The sequence below is a fragment of the Tympanuchus pallidicinctus genome, unplaced genomic scaffold, assembly GCF_026119805.1.
Source record: "Tympanuchus pallidicinctus isolate F22 unplaced genomic scaffold, pur_lepc_1.0 scaffold29, whole genome shotgun sequence".
Classification (NCBI taxonomy): Eukaryota; Metazoa; Chordata; class Aves; order Galliformes; family Phasianidae; genus Tympanuchus; species Tympanuchus pallidicinctus.
In genome coordinates, this window is record NW_026294746.1 from 2,555,838 (window position 1) to 2,577,497 (window position 21,660).

Consider the following 21,660-nt stretch of genomic DNA (forward strand, 5'->3'; position numbering starts at 1 on the left):
CAGAGCTTGGAGGTTTTGCATCTTCCTCTATTACCACCCAATGGCTGCATCTGCCAGAGTGCACGATGCACAAACGTGGCAGTGAGTATTGCTACAGTAACGTCACACTTGTCATAGACCCACAGATTGGCATGGATTGGAAGGGATCTTACAGATCATTCAGTTCCAACCCTCTGCTGTGGGCTTTTCTTGCTATAAATGGATGCAACCTGAGGGCGGAAAGCTACAGCTAGTTGAGGAGGGAAGGCTTGGAGCTCCCCTGGCTCCTGGTTGTGGTGTGCAGGCCTGAGGCTGTCTTGCTGGGAAGGTGCTGAGCCGTGGGATCAGGCTCCATTGGGGGCGATCTCCTGCCTTTGGAGCTGCCTGGGGAGTGACTCATGCACTGCTGCGTGCACCGAGCGCCCTTTGCCACTGCATGCTGATGGTCAGAATAGCAAACAACGTTTGGGAGGCTGCTGCCCAAGGCTCTTGCACACAAAACAATTCCCAGAGTATCCATAGAGCCAAGATGTGGTTGATCTGTATGGTCTTTATTGTTGTTGTTTTTTTCTTCCTAGTGTTTCATTGCTATTTTCGAGCAGTAGCGGTGCTTTGCCAAGGAGCTACAGAACCATCAAGAAAGGAGAAGCCAACGTGAGGTGTAAGAAATGCATACAACTCTTCCAAGCTTTGGTCTTCTCACCTGTATGATGGAAAGGTATTTCTGTATTGTAGACTTTCACAATAATGAATAATTGTGAACTACTGTGACGTGTTTATTAAATAATGCATCCTTGTGCCACGCACCCCAAACCAAAGCACAGGTGAGGCTGTGCCCTGCCTTGCTCCCAGCTCCCAGCACAGCAGGCATGTGGGCTGCAGACTTGGGGGAATTAATGATTAACCCCAGACTGAATGCTTAGCAGAGCTGTGGAGGGAGAAGAAGACAATCCAAGCTCTCGTGCTGGCTGCTGAATGTGAACTCATGTTGTGTAGGTGAATTCTCTGCACAGCGCTTCCAGATTTATCACAGCATTAGGTTGATGGTTGGAATTAATAATCTTAAGGGTTGTTTTTTTTTTTCCAGTCTAAATGGTTCTATAGTTCCATAGCAGGGCCGTCTTTCGGCGCTGAGAGTTGGATGACCTTAGTGTTTTTTCCAACATTTTCCAACATCTATGATTCCATGACTGCTGAACACCTGCAGTCTTGCTTGAGAGCAGCAGCAAAGGCGTGAGCTCGGTGGTTCAGAAGGGGACAGATTCTACAACTGTGGGGAAAGGAGGTTGGCTCAAAGCCCAGGGAACCTTCCCTGGGTTTCAGCTGGCTTTGTGTTGGTGTTCTGAGAAAACTGGGAATACTTCCTAGAAAATGTACCTTCCTCTTCTGCTTTATTGCTATTGCTTTGCGTTTGCGCTGACCCATTCCTGACATCTTGCTCTTGTTCTGACTCAGAGCTGTGATTTAAGAAGGGACAGGTGGCTCCAGCCAAATCCAGCCCCTGAGGTGTGGCAGCGGCAGAAAGAAAGGTGGGAAAGAAGGAAAGCAAACAGCTCTTGTGTGTGACTTTGGCCAATTACTTGCTGGTAGGCGTCAAGGAAGACAGGGCACAGTCTGCTCACCTTTTCCACAAATAGACTGAGGGTTCCACCTGAGCACCTTCCAGCCATTTCCCTCCAGACACCTCCAGCTCCCACCCAGATAAACACGAAATCCTTTCCTGTTTCCCTGGCTTTTCCCATTTATTGGCATGACCTTTCCTGAGCACAGCATCCGAGGAAGGTCCTGCAACCTACCCTGGTCCCCAGGCTTGCAGAAGACCTGCCAGATCCTTTGTGGGAAGACCGCAGGGAGCCCACTGCATTTTTTTTTCCAGTTGGCCGTGCTGTGGATGCTCTTTGCTGCTGCAGGTGCTTGGCTGCAAGTGGCACACAAAATCCACTTGTGTTGGAGCTCTCTCTGCGTAGCAGATGGCTTTGTGAAGAACAAAGCAGAGGGCTGCTTGCAATGAAGGAGAAGTGTGCTTTGCTGAGGGCAGGATGTTCGCTCTGCAGCTCAGGGGAACCAGCTGGTAACGCTGCAGACCCTCTGCGTTTGGTGGCCATGGGACGAAAGTGACACCAGGCTGCATGTAAGCCCTGTGAATGTTCTGCTTGAACAAAAGCAGGAGTGGTGCAGGCAGGAGGAACAGCTCTTTGCTTTTCTGCACTCTGCTAACACACCTACTTTCTGCTCTGCACCACTGCTGACAGTGTTGCTGCCTCGAACCAACGTTTTATCCCAGTGATACAGAAACACAGCGTTGACCTCGTTCCAGGGCCAGCCTCCAGCACTTCTTCCTACCTCCCAGAAAGGCCACAGAACCACTGAAAGCCTGAGGCTTGGTGACACTGCTATGTGCCAGGGATAGGAGCCTTTGTGAGCAAAGCCTTTGTTCTGTGCCACACAACAAAGCCCAGTATCGATCAGCCTTTTACCTGCCACCTGTTTACCCTGCCTGCCTTACATTGTGCCAGAAGAAAAACCAGGAAACAGCAGCAGGCAGTAACTCACAGAAACCAGTGGGAGCTGGAGGAACCCATCGCAGGAGCACAGTGCTGGTTTCCTTCCAGGAGAGATGACTTCCAGAATTCCTACAGAATTCAAGATGGACAGCATTTCAAGATGAAAAAAAAGCCCTTAAAGCGGAGCGTTGGGGCAACCTGATTGCTGTTGGCTCCGTGTCAGCCTGGTTATTTCTCTCTCTGCCTTGTGAAGCTCTTCAAACCCTGACAGGGCCCCATCTGTTGCTGTGAGTTCCTCGCAAAGCGGGCTACAAAAGTAGTTGCTTCACACCGTCAGACAGGGCCAAATTTTCATGCGTGTTGTCAATCACCACTTGCACAAACCACAAGGACCATCCCACGGGCCGTGCTGAGAGCTATTTCTATTTTCTCACCACGGAAAGCATTTATTCGGCATAGCTGGTCATTTGGAACCGCTCACCCTGCCTCTTGCAGCTTCAGATGAGGAAGATCCCCTTGTTATGCATCTTAATAAGATGCTCAGTTAGCCCCCATCAGCTCAGCTGGACATGTCGATGGCCACGGTGGGCTCAGCTGGTCACTAAACAGCAATAAAAGGCCAAAGGGAGCGGATAGCCTCCGTGTGGAATGGCTGTGGGTTTCATGAGTAGCTGTTCACCTCTGAGCTGGGAGAAAAATGACTTTCAGCATCTGTTTCCACCGACCCAGGAGCTCCCAACTTCTCGGTTGCTGTTAGGTAAGAGTTAAACACGTGCTGGCTCCTTTTGCTGAGCGTTCTACTGCAGTCAGCTCAAGCTTTCTCTTGTCTTTTGCCTGTTGTCTGTATTTACAGGCAGTGCCTTTGTTTCTAGCAGTTCTAGAGCCCTGATTCCAAGCCCTGTTTCAAGGAGATAAAGGCCAAGGAGGAGGCAGCGAGCTGAGCGCTGTGTTTTTAACTTTGTGTCCCACTTTTGTTCACGGCTCCCTGTAGCCAGAGCTTTTTCTCGCATGCTGCAAGTGTTTATTGAAAGGGTAGACTCACAGTCATCAAATAGCAGATAGTGAATAACGAGTTAGGCTCACACACAGAAATCCAAACGGGTTTGTTTAAAGTGGTGTTTGGTATGCAAATAAAATTAGCAATCCAAATGAGGCTGCTTCTCTCCCCAGAGTGTTTGCTCAGCCTCTCCCCAGTGTTGGCTTCCAATTGCAGGGATCCAGGTAATGGTTTAACACAGCCCATTAAGTGATTTGCCTTCAGACACCGAGATTAAAGGGGAACCTTTCTCCATATCAGACCCTTTGGTCCCTCCAGACCCACCCTGTGTGCCCTGCTGGCCCCAGGGGCACTGTAACCTGAATTTAGGAGTAGTTTTGATCCTGTGTGCTACCTGGTTTGGGGAAAAAAAACACGGTTGTCTTGAAAAAGGCAGATAGTTTGGTGAAAGCGCGTTATTTCTTAAGGAACTTGTGCTTGAATCTACTTGAGGTGAGCGAAACAATCATATCATGCACTTGGAGTTTCTGTAGTGTAAAAGTCCTGAACTTTGCTCCCGAATCAGTTCGGATTGCAGCCGTTGTGCCAAGAGGTGCTCGTTAAATTTACAGCCCTGGCAGCTCACCCCACCCACCTGAAATAAACTGACAAAGGGAAAAGAAAAGTGCTTCTCCCAGCAGAGCTCCTGAAGGGGGCATGGAGCATTAATGGCACCGGGCATCCAAACAGCACCCTGCAGGGAGCCTGGGGCTGCTCTGGGTTCTGAGATGCCCGTGTGCCCTACCGAGAGCAGCGCTTGGTGTTGGTTGGGCTTTCCCCGTGCTGATGGTTGCTAGGAGCTGTTTTTAACGAACTGAACTTTTTTTTTTATTGCTCCATGATGAGTCACAGAGTATTTAGCAGAGTTCAAGCTGTTTTTCCAGTTAAATGTTTTGATTCACGCAAAGTGTTGGGGTAATTAACGCTTTTTCTTTGCCTTTTCTCAGCTGCCTTTTAGAAATCCCTGTTTTACTTTCACTTGCTTTTAAAATCCTTAATTACAAGGAAGGGAAAGGAGATGCAGAACTTTCTTTTAAGCGCACGCATTGCCATGGCAGTACGTTAAACATTAATGTTGGTAAGTTAAAGCCAAATGAGACGCCTGAATACTTGGAGTCTACAACAAAGTCTCTTGGTTCTTTCCTCCTGCCGTTGCCTGAACAAGTTATTTGCTGTGTGTGTCTGAGTTTTCCCGATGTAGCATGCAGGTAATACTCGGCAGTTTGATTGCAATGTGTGCAGTGTGTTGGTCTGGTGAGATGAAGGGCATTCTGCATGGCCTTGTGACAGCAAACACAGCCTGTTCTTGAGCCCTTCTTCACGGTGATGAGCAGCAGGAGGAAGCATCACCAGTGCATATGCATGGTGGGAGGGAAGCACAATTCTCCATTGTTTCCAAATAAGCCTTTTATTAAACATAGAGTTTAAAAACACAACATAACTTATAAGGCATTGAAAGAGCAAGTTCAGTGGCACGTAGGATATGCGCCTGCATTTATGTGATAGCAGCCAGTGAAACTTTCATTCCTACTTCTGTGCAGAAAATCTTGGAGTGTTTATCCACACATGTGGATTCTAATGATAAAAAACTCATCATCGTGATTACAGTAATTAGTAACATAAATACGTGAACATATTTAGAGCATTAAGGACTGTAGCTGTATCTTCATTCTCTTTGAGAACGTGCTGTCCATAGTCACCCTTTGAAACCACCTAACCAGGACATTGTGTTGTTTGGTTTTTGTTATTGCCAACTTACCAAGAACCCATTTTGTGAAGAGGGAGGTAGTTCTTGTTTTCAGTTCTTTTAAAGATAACCAGCCAAGGGCAGTGCTGCTGAAATCGGGCTTGTTTCATTTCAAGGAAAATGCCTGAACTCCAAAAGGGCGCTTGAGCACCAGAGAGAAACAGAAATGGGATCCTCGATAAGAAACTCCAACTCCTCTGAAATGTAGAGGTGTTGGATGAGGAGTGCACACAGAGGAAAGGAAAACAAAGAGTCCAGCAGCTGCAGATCAGGAATAGCACTGCAAGTGCATAAAATTGTCTTGAGGAGACGCTGCGATATATCAAAGGAAGCAACAAGTTCCTGTGAAAGAGCTGTGCTGTGGAGAGGGCTATCACTCGTACCCTGCAAAATGAGACTTGCCAGCATGAGTCACGGTAAGCAGGATGGAGATACCATCTGCACTGTCTGAGCAGTTCGGGGTAAGGAGATTTCCTAATGGCAAATTCCTGACCATTGAGTGAGACTGGGCTGACTGAGAGAGCTGTGCCATCCTCGTTGTCGTGCCTCAGAGTGCTGCTCAGGTGGGGTTGGGAGTGCATCCTGCTGTGCTGCTCTGAAATGCTGCTGCTGGCACGGCTTATGGCTGCTCTCATTGGGGGCAGAGCGAATTTTGGCTGGAGGAGAACCAGAGCACCCTTCAGGAAGCTCACCTTATAGCTTAACTGCATCCCAAACAGAAGATGTGCTGAACTGAGGGCTTTGCAGACCCCTTTTTTAACGGCACTTTTAGGAAGAGCTTTTCTATCGGCATAAAAATTAAGTAACCCTTATCTGAAGTAGCACGACGGACTGATCTGTCGTGGAATTTTGCTCATTTAACAAATGATTTCCTAACAGAAGCAGCCGCTTAAACAGAGAGTGAAGTCAGATGGCAAAAGGGCCTGAAGTCACCCAGAGAAATGTCTGAAGCACCTCCTGGTGTTTTCTGTGCTGAGCCTGGGAGCGCTCAGCCCAGCTGTGCTCACTGTGTCCTCAAGCAATGCACTCACAGGTTGTCCTTCCTGGAGAAAGGCTTTTCTCAGAAAGGCTCCAGGGTTGGTGCAGCTCTGCCCATCGCCTTTCAGAGAGACCTGATAACAGGTCCAAAAGTCACCAACGTACAGTTAGCTGTACAGGAGCCTGCCCTGCCTGCCTGCCCGCCCTGCCTGAGTGCTGACTGCATGCTCTTTGACTTTCCTCCTCTCCCTGCACGTTGTTACAGCACACCTCGGCTGTGAGCAGAAGCGGTGCATGTGGGTGAGCCTCCAGCCCAGGCACCAAACCTCCTTGGTTCTTCTGACCCAAGCAAGCTTTTCTCTCCGTGTTTCTCTCAAGGCGAAGACTTTTGCCGATGCGATTGACGGCATTACCAGACAGTATTAGACAGAAATAGCTAGATCTAACTTTGCCTGGTAAGACAGCAATCAGCAGGCGCTCAAGCTAAAGGAAACCAACGTGAGAGCACTTCTTCCAGCTCCAGGGCTAAAGTGATGGGGCGGGGAAAGGCTGAGGGCCTCTCCCGTAGACACATCAGTAACCAGTAAATATTTAACTTGAAGTACAGGCAGTACGATCGTGAGAACACAACTGTTTGCAGTTCTCTGGCATGAGAACTAAAAAATACTGTACAGTACTTGCTGAACTTACCGCCGGCTGCATCCTCCGCGTCCACATTGCTGTGAGGCTCTCACCATCCCCGTGTCCTGCAGCTCCGTCACCCAGCAGGGATGCAGATGTGGTTCAGCTGCACCCCACAGCTGTGCTCTCATCGATATTAAACCCCCAGACGGAGTTCAGCCTAATGCAGGCCGGGTCTTAGCTCTTCCACTGCAGTGAGCATCAGTGCTGCCCATGGAATCGCTCTGCTGTGGAACTGAGCTAAGCAAACTGAACGTTGGTGGGAGATGGGGAGGGAGGGGAAGATATTGAGGCCGAGGGGATTTCGCTGGGTTGCTCCTGACTCCCATGACTCACTGTTCTTGCCTAGATAAGGCTGAGCGGACGCTTTCCTAAGCATAAATCAGCCTGGGGGAGGGCAAGGGAATTTCCTTGGTTCCATTCCTTTTTTATTAACTTAAGGTGACATCCCTGTGCGTGCCAGGGATGCCCAATTATTGTTATCATCTTTTTTTTTTTTTTTTTTAATCCATCCAAGGTTAGCATCCATATTGAGTTTTAAGAAGAGAAGTTGGATGGGAGTTGGGTGCGTGTTCCAATTCATCTTATTTAAATGCTTGTTAAAAGCTAATTTGCAGAACCACTCAAATTTCACACCATTTCCTCAATCCCTTGTGAGCCAGTTAATAAGTCACACAGAGGCTAATCACCAAAGAATGCTCCTCTGCTCCCTCCTGCTCTCGTTTTCCTGAGAACTGCAACGTGCAAAGGCAAGAGCAGCTCTGTGGGAGCTGCCTTTGGTTTGTTTTTCTGCTGTTCCTGTGTTACATGGCAGTTTTTGTATGGCATTGCACTGGACAGGGTTGGAAAGGCATGGGAAGGAAAGGTTGGGGAGTTTTTCGCTTGCGTGCCTCTGGGCTGCTGTACCTGTTTTATCCAGGAGGGAGGGAAGGGATTAGCACTAAGCTGAGGATGAGGAAAAGGTTTCAGTGCTGTGATTCCAGCATAGAGCAGTCCTGCGAGCCTATGTAAAGCACTGGGGGGAGAAGCACGGTCCAAGCTTGTGTGTAATGTTGCCCTATGTTTCTTACAGAAGGGAGCTGAAAACCAGTGGGTGCAATTCTGAAAAACCAGCATGAGGTCTGTGCACTGTCCCACACCAGGGCGGGTCCCCAGGAACCCCAGAATTTGAGAGGCACCAACCATCCTTGTGCAAAGGTGAGTGTCAGCTCATACAGTGCCCTGTTAATGAGGCCCGATGTGAATTCTTATTCTCTGAAGGTCGACCATGCTCCAATTTTCATCCAGATTTGAATTATATCACAGTTTCTGGTTTGTTAACTCTACTGCTCTAGATAATCCTCTTCCAAAGGAAACCAGAGCTTTAAATGTGGAAGGATCATATGGGATATGATCCTGAGGTCTGGGCAGCTCCAGACTTTAGACTCACCTTCTCTCTGTGTTGAGTGCAGCCTGAATTTCATTTTTGAGCGGCCCCAGTCCAGTTGCCCCATCATACTGGTACAACTAAGGGTGTCAAGGCAGGACCCAAGCAGAGATACGAGGCTGCACATCAGCACGTGTTCTTGCGGTACCATTAACTCACATTGGCTGTGACATGTGTTCATGTCCCTCTGCTTGGTTAGGTAGAGCAGGGTAAGCATTCAGTTCCTTGCCTGGGTTAAATTGCTTTGTTTCTTAATGGGATGATTAGAGTGATTAACCCACCTGCTCCATATGCTGCCAGCGCTGCCTGTATGGGGGCAGGTTAGAAGGTTGAAAGTTCACAGGCTGTTCAGCCGTGGAAGTAATTGAACTGTAATTGGGAAGAACGACCTTTACCACCAGCGTCCTGCCCTGAGCACCTCTCACAGCCAAGCACGGCTGGCTGCTAGCAAATCTGTCAGTCCCCTGGACAAGAGCTGGGCCCTGCAAATACCCTACAGCCCTAACCCCACTGTTTGGAGGGATTGTGCAGTGCTGTGCCTCTGAGGAGGTGTGCATTTGGATGCTAGAGCTGGCGTGCTTCTCACCTCCTTTACTGCAGTAGGAGCACCCAGCAGGATGGTTTGCAGCAGCTTCTTTGTCATAAGTATTTATGATCATAACCATTTCAGAAGTCTAAAAATACTCACTAATACGATAGCCAACATCCTTACCCTCTTGGCCAAATGTTCCAATTCGACCTAAATTGTGGCACAGTGTCTTTCTTTGAGAACTCCTCCTGATGCATGGTGTTGTTTGGTTCACCCTTTAAACATCGTTACCAGACAGTGTTAGAATAGATCCAAGAAATCCAGCACTGTCTAGTAAGATGCCCACAGAGGACCATTGTCTGTCCAGCAGCTGGAGAAATGGAGCATCTATTTTAATGATTCCACATTCTTCAGGATGTCAGTGGTCCGTAAAAACTAATGAAAGTGGCTTGAGAAAGATTGCCTTACATCACCTGGCTTGTCAGTAATTTACCAGGTAGGAGATGGACAGAAGGAAGATGTTAGGTACTAAAAGATAATTTGAAGTTCGTGGTGGATTTCAGGAGACAAAGATGGTGCAGAAAGTTGTTGTACTAAAAATCTAAAATAGAAACACAAGATTAGGTCCTGTTTCATTACAGTGTAAGAGCAGGCAGATTTCCTTCCTTTGGTTTCTCAGTTTCCTCATCCCCTTCTCCCTTTTGTTTCACAGAAATACCAGCACTCCAAGTCATTCCAATCAGTTAAAATGACAAACTGAAATCTGGTGTACAAACAAATCAGCACTAAGAAAGGCACAAAAAAGTGTCAGAGATGGGCCAGTGTTCAATGCAGTTCATTGATGATCCTTTATTGTACGGCGTGACTTGAAGGGATGCAGACAAATTTGAATCTTAAATCAAAGTGACAGGACTCTTAGGTTTGCAATTGTTGGTGGTGTAATTAAGCACAATGAATGCTAATGATGAAGATGAAGGGTAGCTGCCTGCTTTGCTTCATGTTATTGTTTCCAGAAGTTTGCTGTAGCAGAAATCTGGCCCAGATCTGAGCCATGAGGCGTTCCCTCACCTAAGAGCTCTGTGTCGTGGTAGGGATGCTGGGGTTCTGGCTGTTGCTGACCCTCTCCCCCTGCCGGAGGGGCAGCAGGGTTTGCTCCTTCCCTGTCCCCTTGGAGCTGGCTATACCTCTCAGGCACTGTGGTTCGATAGCAGGAGTGCTTTGCTTTGAGCCGTGCTGCTCTGCTGCATGCATATTTATCATAGCCCTGAGGTACCTGCAAGCCTTTGTGGCCCTAGCACAGCGTTTCACACAGTAGCAGCATTTCGCACAGTACGTGCAAGCTTTACATAGATCTGAGCTGTCACACAGCACGTCTCACCCGGGCTGTGTGTCTGTGGATGGCTTTGCACTCCAATAGGCGTTCACAAACCAAGCAGCCTTCTGTGCTAGGATCTAAACACCACAGCACGCCAGGAGCTGTAAGGAGCCTGGGGATGTGTGGGGCTGCTGTGTTCTGGAGTGCTTCCTACCTGCCAGGGACGCTGACACACCTGCCCACAGCACCTCGTGTCCGACAAAAGCACCTATCAGCAGTGCTGTCCTTCCTTGGCGATAGCTTTCATGCTGCGCCTCCAATATCTGATAACTGGGGGAGTAAAGCTTCCTGTATTGCCTGAATTCTCAGGAAGAAACAAAAAGCGTCTGTGAACCACTGAAGACAACATTCTCACAGTAAGTTCTTTTAGACTGAGCTAGTTCTTTCCAAATGGCTTTAAGCAGTGTCATCGATTTATGGAAAGAAATAGCAGAGTAAGAGTCAGGTCCACCCTGTCTTAAAACAGATTGTTAAGTTAGTCCACCAAAATAATGGAAATAATCAGGGAGAATGGTACTTAAAACAGCCCCACTTTTTCACCAGGAAGTTAGAAATTGGCATTAAAAAAATATATGATGTATAAATATATATAATATATAAAAATAAAAAAACGTTACTTATAAGCTGAAGGCTTTAAAACAAATGGTTTTGCTATTGGAGCATTCGACTGGAGGAGAGAAGCCTAGAGGAGCTGATGTGAAAAGGACAGAGCAAATGATAATAGCAAGGCTGAAAAACTGAACTCCGCTGTTGATTCCAGCTGTCTGTTCCTTAAATTGCCTTATATTTAGATTAGAAAAATGTTTTGGTTTGGAGGGAAAATTATAAACTAGAAAACTCAAACGGTAATTTTCATTAAGTGTTTGCTTTTGTTCTCTGGAAAGCTAACATGGCTCGGAAGTAAATAGAACACAATTGGAGAAGAGCACTTGCATTTCTCCGAATGCTACAACGCTCAGCATTTTCATGTGAATGTATTCTATCATTGCAACATCAAACACGTGCTATGCTCTGTATTCTGCATGATTTTCTGTTCCCAGGCTCACTCTGAGATTCCTAATTCTACAGGAAGATGACTTTCTTATACTTGCTTTTACCCCTTCTTCTATAACCTGAAGCATTTCACCATAAATTTGTCAGATCTCCCCAGCTGTGGGCAGTAAATCACACTTGGGTTTCTCTATTGGCCACTGACCTCTGCTTCCAAATTCGCTGTTGAACTTTTCCACGTTGTACACGAAACACCATAATCATCATTACCAGGCAGTATTAGAAAAACAGAGAACATCCAATGCTGCCCAGTAAGATGGTAATGGCATCTCAGGATCATGGTCTGCAAGCAGCAGATACAGCACAAGCTAGAAAGCCTCGCTGTTTGGAGAAGAAAAAAGAGAAAGGGAAAACAAGCAAACAAACAAAAAAGAATACAACCTACAGCTGTCCTTCGTTTGGGATCTTCTCAATTATCAAATGCTGTCACTTACCAAGAAGAGTCCTCATTCTATTTGCACCTAATGGCCCTCGCCCATCAGCTGCCAACTGTCACAAGGTGGCATTTGAGGGCTGGGCAGTCAGAGCCCTCGCTGCTACAGCAAATTAAAAAGGTGGGGAAAAGCAAAATCCAGGAAGCAACGCAACCTTACAACCTCAGGCATATGTAACTCTTACCTTTTTTCCAGTACCTCCAACTGTGCAAGCTTTATCTACGTTTTTATTACGCAATTAACGTTTGCTGATTCTTTCAGTCACCTTTTAATCAGGTTTGTTTCTCTTAGGAAATCCAAAGGCCTTACCGAGCACAGTTATTACAAGGAAACCATATTGCTTTAAACACTGAGAGAGCTTCCGTCCTCTCCCTGCTCACGAGATCTTTCCAGGTGTAGAGTTTTATAGTGGTGCGGTAATACAACGCAGGCGAGTGTTAAAAAACACACCGAGTTCTCAAGCAAGATCTCTGCAGCAGCCAAATGCACCACCACTATCGTGCTTCTTCAGCACAAAGAGGCTCAGCGTTGGCATTGAATACCTTTGCAAAGCCACGACAAACCACCTTCCACTGCGTTTTGAAACCTGCCAGGGATCTCAAAGCCTCGGGAAGGTGAGAGCCATTCCCAGCCTCGCAGCAGCACCGCAACCACCGGACATCAGAACAGAAAGGTGGTGAAAATGAAGAGAAGAACAGCTGGACCAAAACATGATGAAATGATCGAGGAAGCCACTGTGGCAACTGGCATCAGTTTAAGATGCGTCCATCTGTCACGTCTTTCTGTACATCAGCTGACTTTACAGGTGGGTCACTGCACTGTAGCTCCTTTAACATCTCCTCAGGGTGTTTTTAAGAGAAAGTCAAGTCGAAGTCTGATGCAAACAAGTTGCATTACAAGAGCTTTAACCTGAGACTGCCCTGCACAACTTCTCGAGTCTTGTTCTGTAGGTCGTGCCCCTGTATTGGCATTTGAATACGATTACATCTGTGGTTCCCTCTTCCATTTTGACTTTCTAGGAATTGCTAAAAAATTGCTGCTGAAGAATTTGGGGGAATGGAGGAAGGTTGGGATCGCTTTTTCATTTTGTGCTTATTTTTTTCTGTTATTTCTAACAAGGCAGCACGATTAGGTGTCAGGAAAGGTAAAGCTTCCCTGAGGCAGCCAGCAAACAGATGTGCTCTTCTTAACCATTACAAAAGAAAGTGTCTTTTCTGCTTCGATAACACGGTGTGGAGAAAGTCAACAAGAGGAACTGAACAATAGCTCTTTGTCTGAAGCAGCCTAGATGTCATAGTTAGAATGGAGGATTTCCAGACAACAAAACCTTAGGCTGTGTTAACAGATCTGGTTGCTGTGCATCAAAACTGTGCTTGTTTGATATTAGAGCAAAAATTGTCTTGAATGACCGCAGTTTAGAGAACTGACGCTTAGTTATAATTAGGGGGGGAAAAAACTCAATGGCATTGATTTCACGAACTGCTCAGAGAAGGAAAGGGATCGATAATCAGACTCAAAGCTCGTGAGCACGAATATGCACTGTTATGTGATGTGTCTTATCATTTCAGAGGGAAGGATGGAATCACATATTGGAATTTACACACAATGGTGAGATCCTTGCAGATTGTCTGCGCTCAGCTGGAAAAGGCCCCAGTCCACCCCTCTCACTCTGCATCAGCCTCGGTGGCCTTTGCCAGCCCTGCTTTGTGTTTCTGATGCCATCTGCAGATGCCATTAGGACAACTCCAGTCAGGCAGCATTTCATTTATGATGCTCTGGGAATCAACCCAGCAGGAAAGGACATTGGTGCGATCCTGTCATTTTCGGAAGGTTCCAGGGATGTTTTAACCTGATCCAGAAGATTTTCATCTGTGGCCCAGCCACGAGGTAACATATTGTGATTCCAACAGCAAAACTGCACAAGAGATATACCAGAAATTCTGAGCTAACGACTCAGTGCTCCTGGGCTCGGTGGATCTCTCCCAAGCCTGTTTCTTACAGCTGAAAGCTTCCAACAATCTCAGAGGCGTTACGCTGAGTGAGGCACGTGTTCAAGCCAGAAGATGTGCACAAAAATGCCATGAATGAGTTCCTCAAAAAGTATAAAGTCCAAATCTCGCCAAGAGATTCAACAGGACACCTCTTTGAGTAGCCAGATGTACAAACTGGTGTCGATGGAACCTGGGGAGTGGCATTATGTCAGCTCCCACATCCCTCCTGCTTGCCAGAGACGGAGCACATCCAGAATGAAGAGGGATGGGTCTCTCCACAACAGTGTAAGCAAAGAGGAAAGTCTGAAGGGACAGGAAATGAGGAATTTTTTCAAGGCCACTTCTTTTAAAGCCTTTTTCACCCTCCTGACTTTGACACGTTTCCCAATAAGGAAAAAAAAAAAGCTCCTTGAGGCCAAACTAGCTCTCAGCTTATCTCCAGCTCTCACTAGAACTGCCCTTTCACTAATGCAGCTCAGAAGGTCAAAGTTTCTTCCGTAAAGCAAGGTGAGTGCATTGGATGTGTTCAGGGCCACAGGAGCAAGGTGTGTGAGGGGGGCAATGGCACGGCGGAGATAGCAGTGAGGTGTTCGGGCACTTCTCCAAGGACTGGGGAGAGCTCTGGCTTTCCCCCTTCATTCAAAGCTCCCTCATTTCTTACCCTCCTTTTTGCAATTGCAAACAAAAGGTTAAGAAGTCTGTGAGGGCAGTGCTGCTGTGAGTTACCTATCCTTAAAGAAACACAACTGGATCAACCAATTCCCTTTGCACAAGGTAAAAGACATAATACCAGTTTGGATTGCCGTGGAGGAGTGAAAAGCCCCAGTGCACTATTTGATTTCCTACTTCTCCGTTTAAGAATGGGAAAATATTTTTTAATTAAAATCCTTTTCTTGACATGCCAGCTCTTCTACTATTTATTCATTCCACATCAGGAATGTCGGCCCCGAGCAGGATTCGACTCCCAGTACTACTAAGGGGCAATATTATGCAGCCAGAACTTGGAGCAGACTTGTGAAGCCATGCAGCCCTTCCTGCACGCCTCTTTCATACCTGCTGTCTATTCTCCAAAGTCCTGTGATGCCTTAGGCTGGGATCCTGAAAGTCCTTGCATTACGTATGTTCTTTGCAACGTCCTCCAGCTCAGTTTCTACTAAAAACACAGACTGTGCTGGGGCGCAGCGTATCAACAGAATGCGTTGTCGGCACACTCTGTCAACGTGGCACTTCCAATGGAGCAGCAGGCACCGCAGTCACCACGCATCGCCCCGTGCTACGCTGACATCCTCAGCGGTCACTTCCACCACAGCCAAACACCTGCAGATTGAGCCAACCAGCACAACACACCCGGGCTTAAACAGACAAAAACCCAGCCGACGAAATTCTGCTGCCCTGCATAGCGTTCACAAACAAGCTGGGCAATGCCTGGATGACTACCAGAAAGGCACGGTTTTCTTAGCTGCATAATGTAGTTCTAATGCACAATCCTCATGCCTTGATCTGGTGTTAATCATTGATCAGCCCAACAACGGTTGGTGAATTTTCTTGTTAAAACTTTCTATCGTTTATGACCTGCTCATAGGCACTGTGTGATGGAGGTGGGAGGTGCTGTGGGGAAAAAAAGAAAATCTAATGCTGTAGAAGACAAAAAATGTGAAATAATCTCCGAGACCACCATTAAAATAACAGTAGTTTGGTTTGCTTGGTTTGCCCAAGAGCTGCCACTAATGGGATGCAAAGCAATCCTTGTATTTCCTTCTACCCAATACTGCATACATTTCTTTTCCTCCTTAGAACCATTAGAGAAACTTTATGTAGAAAACAAGTTTCAAAAGTGATTTGTAGAGAACGAGTTCAAAGGAAATATACACTTTGTAAAAATGTGGGGATTTTGTGGCTGCAGTGGCAGTCAAAGGATCAGCATCAAACTCAAGGCCATGTACGTATATCCATAAGATATTCAAAACAGCCAAAGAGGTTACACAGTTCTTATCATCAGAGATCTGAGAGCCCAAAATTAACTTATCGCCTTATCGTGGGTTTAATGCCTGGAGTAGCTGCTACTGCAGAAGTTTAATAGCAACAAATAGGAGTCAGGAAAATGGTTTTATAAAAACGGGCTGAAATGATTCAGTGCAGTTTTGTGTGATATTTTGATAAACGCACTTGGATCTTCACTTCAGCGTGTGCCAACCTGTCTGCAGGACAGAGAGAACATTCACAGTTCTTTCTCTTTACTACAAGAGCTGCCAGCAGTTGGCCCTGGTTGGAATGCACACCACAGCCATCTGCTCCAGCCAACACGGCGCTCGCAGGGAGCAGCTATGGGGCCAGAGCCCCCAAAAGGCACGGCCCAAATTTCAGAAGAATCAGGGATTTCGTGACCAGCTCAAAATGCAAAATCCCACGCATTTTTTTCCTGTCTAGTTCACGAAATAGAAATAGTTTGTTAGGAACTGATAGCCTCCTCCTTCGCACGGTGCTAATAAATTCCGGCTCGTTTTTCTTGTCTGCTTTTAGCAAGACTTACTTAGTACCTACAGAGCACATAAATTATTTACATTTACCAAATAATGGTGTGAGCCATCGCAGCAGCTTGCTGCTTACATTACCACTGCCGGTGCAACAAGCAATTCCTGAGAGTTAGGAGAACTTCTTGCTCTGCAGAAGACGACGCCTGCCTTTAGTGCACTCGAGGCAACGTGGTGGTGGTGCGAAATTAAATGCTTTGTCCCGAGAGAATAGCAGTGACTCGTAACAGCAGAGGCAGGACCAGCCTGAGACGCATCATCAGAAATAAATCTATCTCCAAGGCGATTAATCTACCGTGTATCTGATCTATTGAGAAATAAATCCTCCCTCCTTCTCTCATGGATAGTATTTTCCGGGTGGGCCCGAGCGCTTTGCTCATAGCCAGGATCTTTCAGAAGCAACAGGTCGTGAAGAGAAGGAAGGAGCGAGGTGGGAGCGGAAGGGAAGCGCGGAGGAAGGCGGCTGGACCTTACCGTCGTGAAACAGGCGGGAGCAAGACGCAAAGCAACGCGGCGCAATCCGAAGAGGAGCCCAAAACAAAAATCCAAACCAGCACCAAAAAACCCCAAACGCCCCATCGCGTTCTCCTGAGCCCTCGGTAGAGTGCTTCCTCCGGCTATGCGGTACCCATGAAATATAAAACCACCCTCATGGTCGCCCAGGTTACCGACTTCATTTAGTTAATCATCACCACTATTACCAATGTTCAGGCCTTGAGAAAAAAAGGAAAGAATGACTGAAGAGGAGTGGAAAACAAGAAACTTAAGAGAACCCCACCCCCTTTTTTTTTTTTTAACACATCAGGAGCAATTAGGTTTGTACCTGCATTACCTCTATTTCTCCTCCCCTTTTCTGCTTCCTACCGCCTCCCCCACTTGCTTCTCAAAGTTCCCCCAGCCCTAAAACAATGGGGTATCCATTAATCGGGTATCAGATATGCCAGGGGGGACACGGAGGTGCCCGGCTTTGCCCGGGCAGCTGCAGGTCCGGAAAGGAATGCAGCTCCAGTGGGGGGAAAAATTACTTGTTGGTTAACCTGCAGGGTGAGCCTTAATCAATAGGCACGGACGATGAAAAGAACAAAGCATGTGAAACTTAAGCCTTTATATCTCGAGCTCCATCAGATAAAAGCTGTACCTGGAGCTGGAAAGGACAGCCAGGCTTAGCTGGGAGCTGAAACGCATCAGCACGATCCAAGTTGTTTCAGGAGCTCACTTGGCTTATTGATCGCCATTCCTTCCGCCGCCACCACAGATTAAAATACAAAAGTAAGCCTCTAATGCTGACTTATCAGACTCTGAACGACAGTTTTAAAAGGAAAACTAATGAATGCAAACTGCACGTCCCGATTGTAAAATGTGATTTCCTCAGGCCACTTTCCCCTGCCCGAAATATGGTAAGGACATTCTAATGAACTCGTTTTGCAAACAAAACGTCTCACGAATTAACATCTGATTGCGCTCATATTTTACGTCCAGTTTGCTTTTTTTTTTTTTTCCCTTTTCAATTTGAAATCCCATTACATGCTTTATTCTGTTAGAAATGTAGAAAATTATCACTTTCTCCTTTTTTTTTTTCTTCCCAGATTAAGGACAGGAAGAAAACCCTGTTTCCTACATGAGCAAACCTCTGCACAAAAGGGAAAGCCTAGGAGAGTTCTTACAGTGTTACGGCTATCTCATGGAAGCGACTTCAAAATGCTACCATCAGCTGGTATGTGGTCATATAAGTTTATTTTAATGTGCCCTTTCATTCACTTTGGGCCTGTTTAAATTAAAAGCAGTGTTCTGGGGACGATTTTTCTTTTCATTCTGAAATGAAGCTTAGCTCCATTTTTATACAGCAGCCTGCGTTGGTGAATCTGTGTCAGCAGGTCAGGCCAGCTGCGGGACCCAGAGCCCTCTGAGCTCTCATTCCACGCACAGAGCAGCATTGCAGTGGGTGTTAACAAGGGCAGGAGGAGCACTGAGCCCCTGATCTTTTGGAAATACTGTATGGCATCACTTTGTCTGGCAGATGGAGATTGCTGCTGGCCAGCCCCAGCTCTCGGGTGCCAGATTTGTATGTTCTGACTGCTAGCATTCCTGAAATGTGCTAATACAGCCGTGATCGTAATGGCGAGTAATGGAATTATTCTGAGAACTTACTATGCCTTCACCAGGCTCACTGCTTGTAGGGCAGGATGGGAGGAGGTGATCGAATTCAGAATGTAGCTAATATTTTCCCAAATCCTGGCATTCCTTTGCTTTTCTTTTAGTTGCTTCCATTTAGTTGCCCGTATGTCAAACGGTGCCTTTTAGGAGCTCAGATTCTCATTCAGTAATGAGTTCTAATAATTCAGTGATTCAATTAATTAATTTTGAGAGCCCTTAAGACGCCCACGAGTGAAGGTGCTTGCAGAAGGCTTGCACGTACCACCTCCACCTCCGCGTGGGGGCTGAGCCGCAATGCCAGCTAAATTAAAAAAGGGATCCAAACCAATTAAAAGGACTGAGAGTGGTACTGAATTTGAAAAGTAAATAGGAAACGGATAAAAGCTCATATCTGGCTTGGTATTTGTGCATAAATATGGCATGATTTTTTTCAGTCGTAATGCTGTTCCCTGAGTCTCCAGCAAGCACAAACTAATCTTCTGTCAGAGCAGCCTAGAACAAAGCAAAGCCCTCTAACTTTTTCTTTGGAAGGAATATGATTTAGGTAATATTTGCAATTACAAGGAGAAGATATAGGCAAGAAGAAAAAATAAAAGTCAAGAATTAGCCTCAGTGAAACAGAGGGGTAAGTTACCAGGCAGCATTTCCTGCAATTTTGACGAAATTTTCCAGAAATTAAAGACCTTTTAGAAACCAATCCAATCTGGCAGCATTCAATCAGAGTGGGCTCAGCTCCCTGGCTCGGTCAAGCCCCATCCCCTGGCACTGGCTGGCCCGGCTCGGTGCCTCACAGAACCTTCTCGAAGGCCGTTTGACTGGAGGGGTGGAGGGACCGCGTGAGCAAACATTTTCTGCTGACTGCAAAGTGTCTGCAAAGCCAGCCCAGCGCCTCTTCCTGAACCGGGCGGCTGCATTGCACACGGAGCCTGCTTGCTTACAACACACCTCTCTCTCCTCATCCAAATCTACCACGTCAACAGCGTCGCCCGCCAGCTGCCAGCCCAACGACGAGTCAAAAAGGAGCTTTTTGGGGGCCTCCATCTTCCTGTCTGTGGGAGCAGCCCACGAGCAAGCTCGCGCCTCACCAGGCAGCCAAGAGCTTTGTTTTGTCTCCTGCTCCCCGGTGTCCGAGCAGGCAGCGCAAGCAGGGGCTGGTTGGGCTGGCACCAGGCCCTCTGCAGCAAGAGCGAGGAGCCCTAATGGTGCTCGTTTGGTCGTGCACGCACACACGACAAAGCCTCGGGTAAGAAAAGAATAAACAAAACGAACCTAAAATGGCTCCTCTGTGCCGTGAGCGGAAACCGATGGGTGAGGCAGAGACAGACCTTCCCTTTCCTTCCACCTCGACGAGGTGGTCTGCAAAGTTCCAAATCTCCTTCCTTCACTTGCAGCGCAGAAGCTGAGGAATTAATTCTGGCTCCCAAGAACCAACACACATACGGCTAAAACAAGAGGGTCGGGCGTTTTGTAAATGCAATAAAGGACATTAAGATGGCAGATGGTTTAGAATCAAACTGAAAAATGGCAATCGCCGCAAAGAAAAGGAAAAGGAGCCCAGAGCGTGCTGCATTTCAAAGGTCACCGTTAGCACTGCCCAAGCTGGGTCCTCGTTGAAATGCAGTGAGCCTGCTTGGATGGACCTCTCTGGTTTTACACCATCGCTTTTCAGTTCCCGTAAGCCTTCTCAAATGGAGTCTTTTTTCCAAGCTCTCCAGGACACCTGGGTGAAACTGGCTTTCCCCCATGGCTCCCTCCTATTTGGTTTCTTGGTTCTGCTCTGCCTGCCCTGACTGGTTTGGCTGGTTGGAAAATGAACGCTGGATTCATGCGCCGCTCCCCCTCCCCCAGAACCGAGCAGACAAAACCTGATCCCGACAACAAAACCCTCTTTAATCCACCTGGGGAGAAAAGGAGGAAGAGAAAAGAGGACAGAGCCCTGCGAAAAAGTGGAGAGGACGAACACAGGTAGGAAAAGCACTGCAGAAGTCATGCCGCATGCTACTCAGATCATTGCTACCACAGCACCTGGACACCGTGGCTTACCAGTACCATGAACACACAGCATTCATGCAACTTCGGCGCTGAACGCACAGCACCTTTTCCCAAACCAAGATCACCAGCCTTCGAGAGGGCAACCAAAGGGGCGCAGTGAGCATCGCGGGTGCAGGGCAGGGCTTTCATCATCTTCTGATCTTCCCGGTGTCCTGGAAGAGACGAACTCGAAGCGAGAGGCGTTCGCAGCGAACGGAGGAAAAAAATAATAACAATAAAATAGAACTAAACCTGAAAACAGAACAAAACAAAACAAAAAAACCAACACAACTCAAAATGGTATCAGCCTACCGAAACCTAACCAAATTAAAAAAAAAAAAAAAAAAAAAAAGGAAAGCAAAAAAGGATTAAACCACGCGTGGCTTTCTTCGCAGCCCAGAGCTCTGCTGCTTGTTTAAGCTGGAATTGAGAAGAGACGGCGAGTGTCTACGGGCTCGTCTTACATGTAGTCCTTCACCCCTCCCTGCGCAGGTGCATTCCTTGCGCCCAGCCAATCTGCGGCCGCTGGCCCCCAACAGGTGTGTCCTCCGTGGGGAGCGGCCGGCCGGGCCTCAGCCCTGTGCCGAGGTGGCCTCTCTGGGGGCACTCAGCCTCCCCGCTGCTGTCTGGAACAAAGAATCGATTATTTACCGAGCGTGGGCTCCGATCTGGTGCTCCTGCTCCACCTCGTGCTCCTCCCCGGCGCCCCGAATGTTGGCGTGATGTGGAGCTACCGGTTCGGTGCTGAGAAATACTGCAGGACTGTTTGTCAACCTGTTGAATGAGAAATTCGATTATGTATCCGAAACCCACCTGGGTCACCTCGCCTGCAGCAGCGGCACCTCGAGTGGGTTGGCAATCGCTTTCCCGAGGGAAGGATGCGACGTGCACTCAGGGGCAGCCTAAGGCACAAAGAGGTGCAGGGACTTTCTGCAGGACACAGCCGTGGTTTCGCTGGTGAATCCACAAGAGCTGATCATATCTTTAGCTTTGAAAACAGCAGCGTGGATCCCACCACCGTCTAGTCTTGGCACAAGGAGTAATTCCAGAAACTAACAAAGAATCTGCCCAGAACTCCACTGCCCTGCTATGCAGGCTAGTAATAGCACAGGCCCACAGCTGGATTCATAAAATCATAGAATGGCTTCAGTTGGAAGGGACCTTAAAGATCAGGCGGCTCCAACCAAGGATGCAACCACCAGTTCAGGCTGCCC

The 21,660-nt window shown here is 47.4% G+C and overlaps 1 protein-coding gene and 2 long non-coding RNA genes across 8 annotated transcripts in view; 2 read left to right on the forward strand and 1 right to left on the reverse strand.

The window, feature by feature from the left end:
- Nucleotides 1–5,918, forward strand: part of LOC128084893 (uncharacterized) — a 24,496-nt gene extending 18,578 nt beyond the window's left edge. For all 3 annotated transcript variants that reach the window (XR_008208718.1, XR_008208719.1, XR_008208720.1), the window contains exons 5-7: nt 582–697; nt 1,435–3,240; nt 5,383–5,918. This is a non-coding gene — a long non-coding RNA (uncharacterized LOC128084893). The remainder of the gene's footprint in view (nt 1–581; nt 698–1,434; nt 3,241–5,382) is intronic.
- TTLL10 (tubulin tyrosine ligase like 10) overlaps nt 1–7,254 on the reverse strand; it is a 19,955-nt gene extending 12,701 nt beyond the window's left edge. Inside the window, 1 exon segment of the mRNA XM_052691567.1 lies at nt 6,935–7,254. Within this exon segment, the coding sequence (XP_052547527.1) occupies nt 6,935–7,254 (320 nt within the window).
- Nucleotides 6,858–21,115, forward strand: LOC128084892 (uncharacterized). Of its 4 annotated transcripts, none has more exons than XR_008208716.1 (4): nt 6,858–8,122; nt 10,565–12,544; nt 13,308–17,076; nt 17,848–21,115. It is a non-coding gene; the product is annotated as an uncharacterized LOC128084892 (long non-coding RNA). The 4 variants fall into 4 exon arrangements; XR_008208715.1 differs by having other exon boundaries at nt 12,031–12,544; XR_008208714.1 differs by lacking the exon at nt 6,858–8,122 and having other exon boundaries at nt 10,388–12,544.
- The last annotated feature ends 545 nt before the right edge of the window (nt 21,116–21,660 follow it).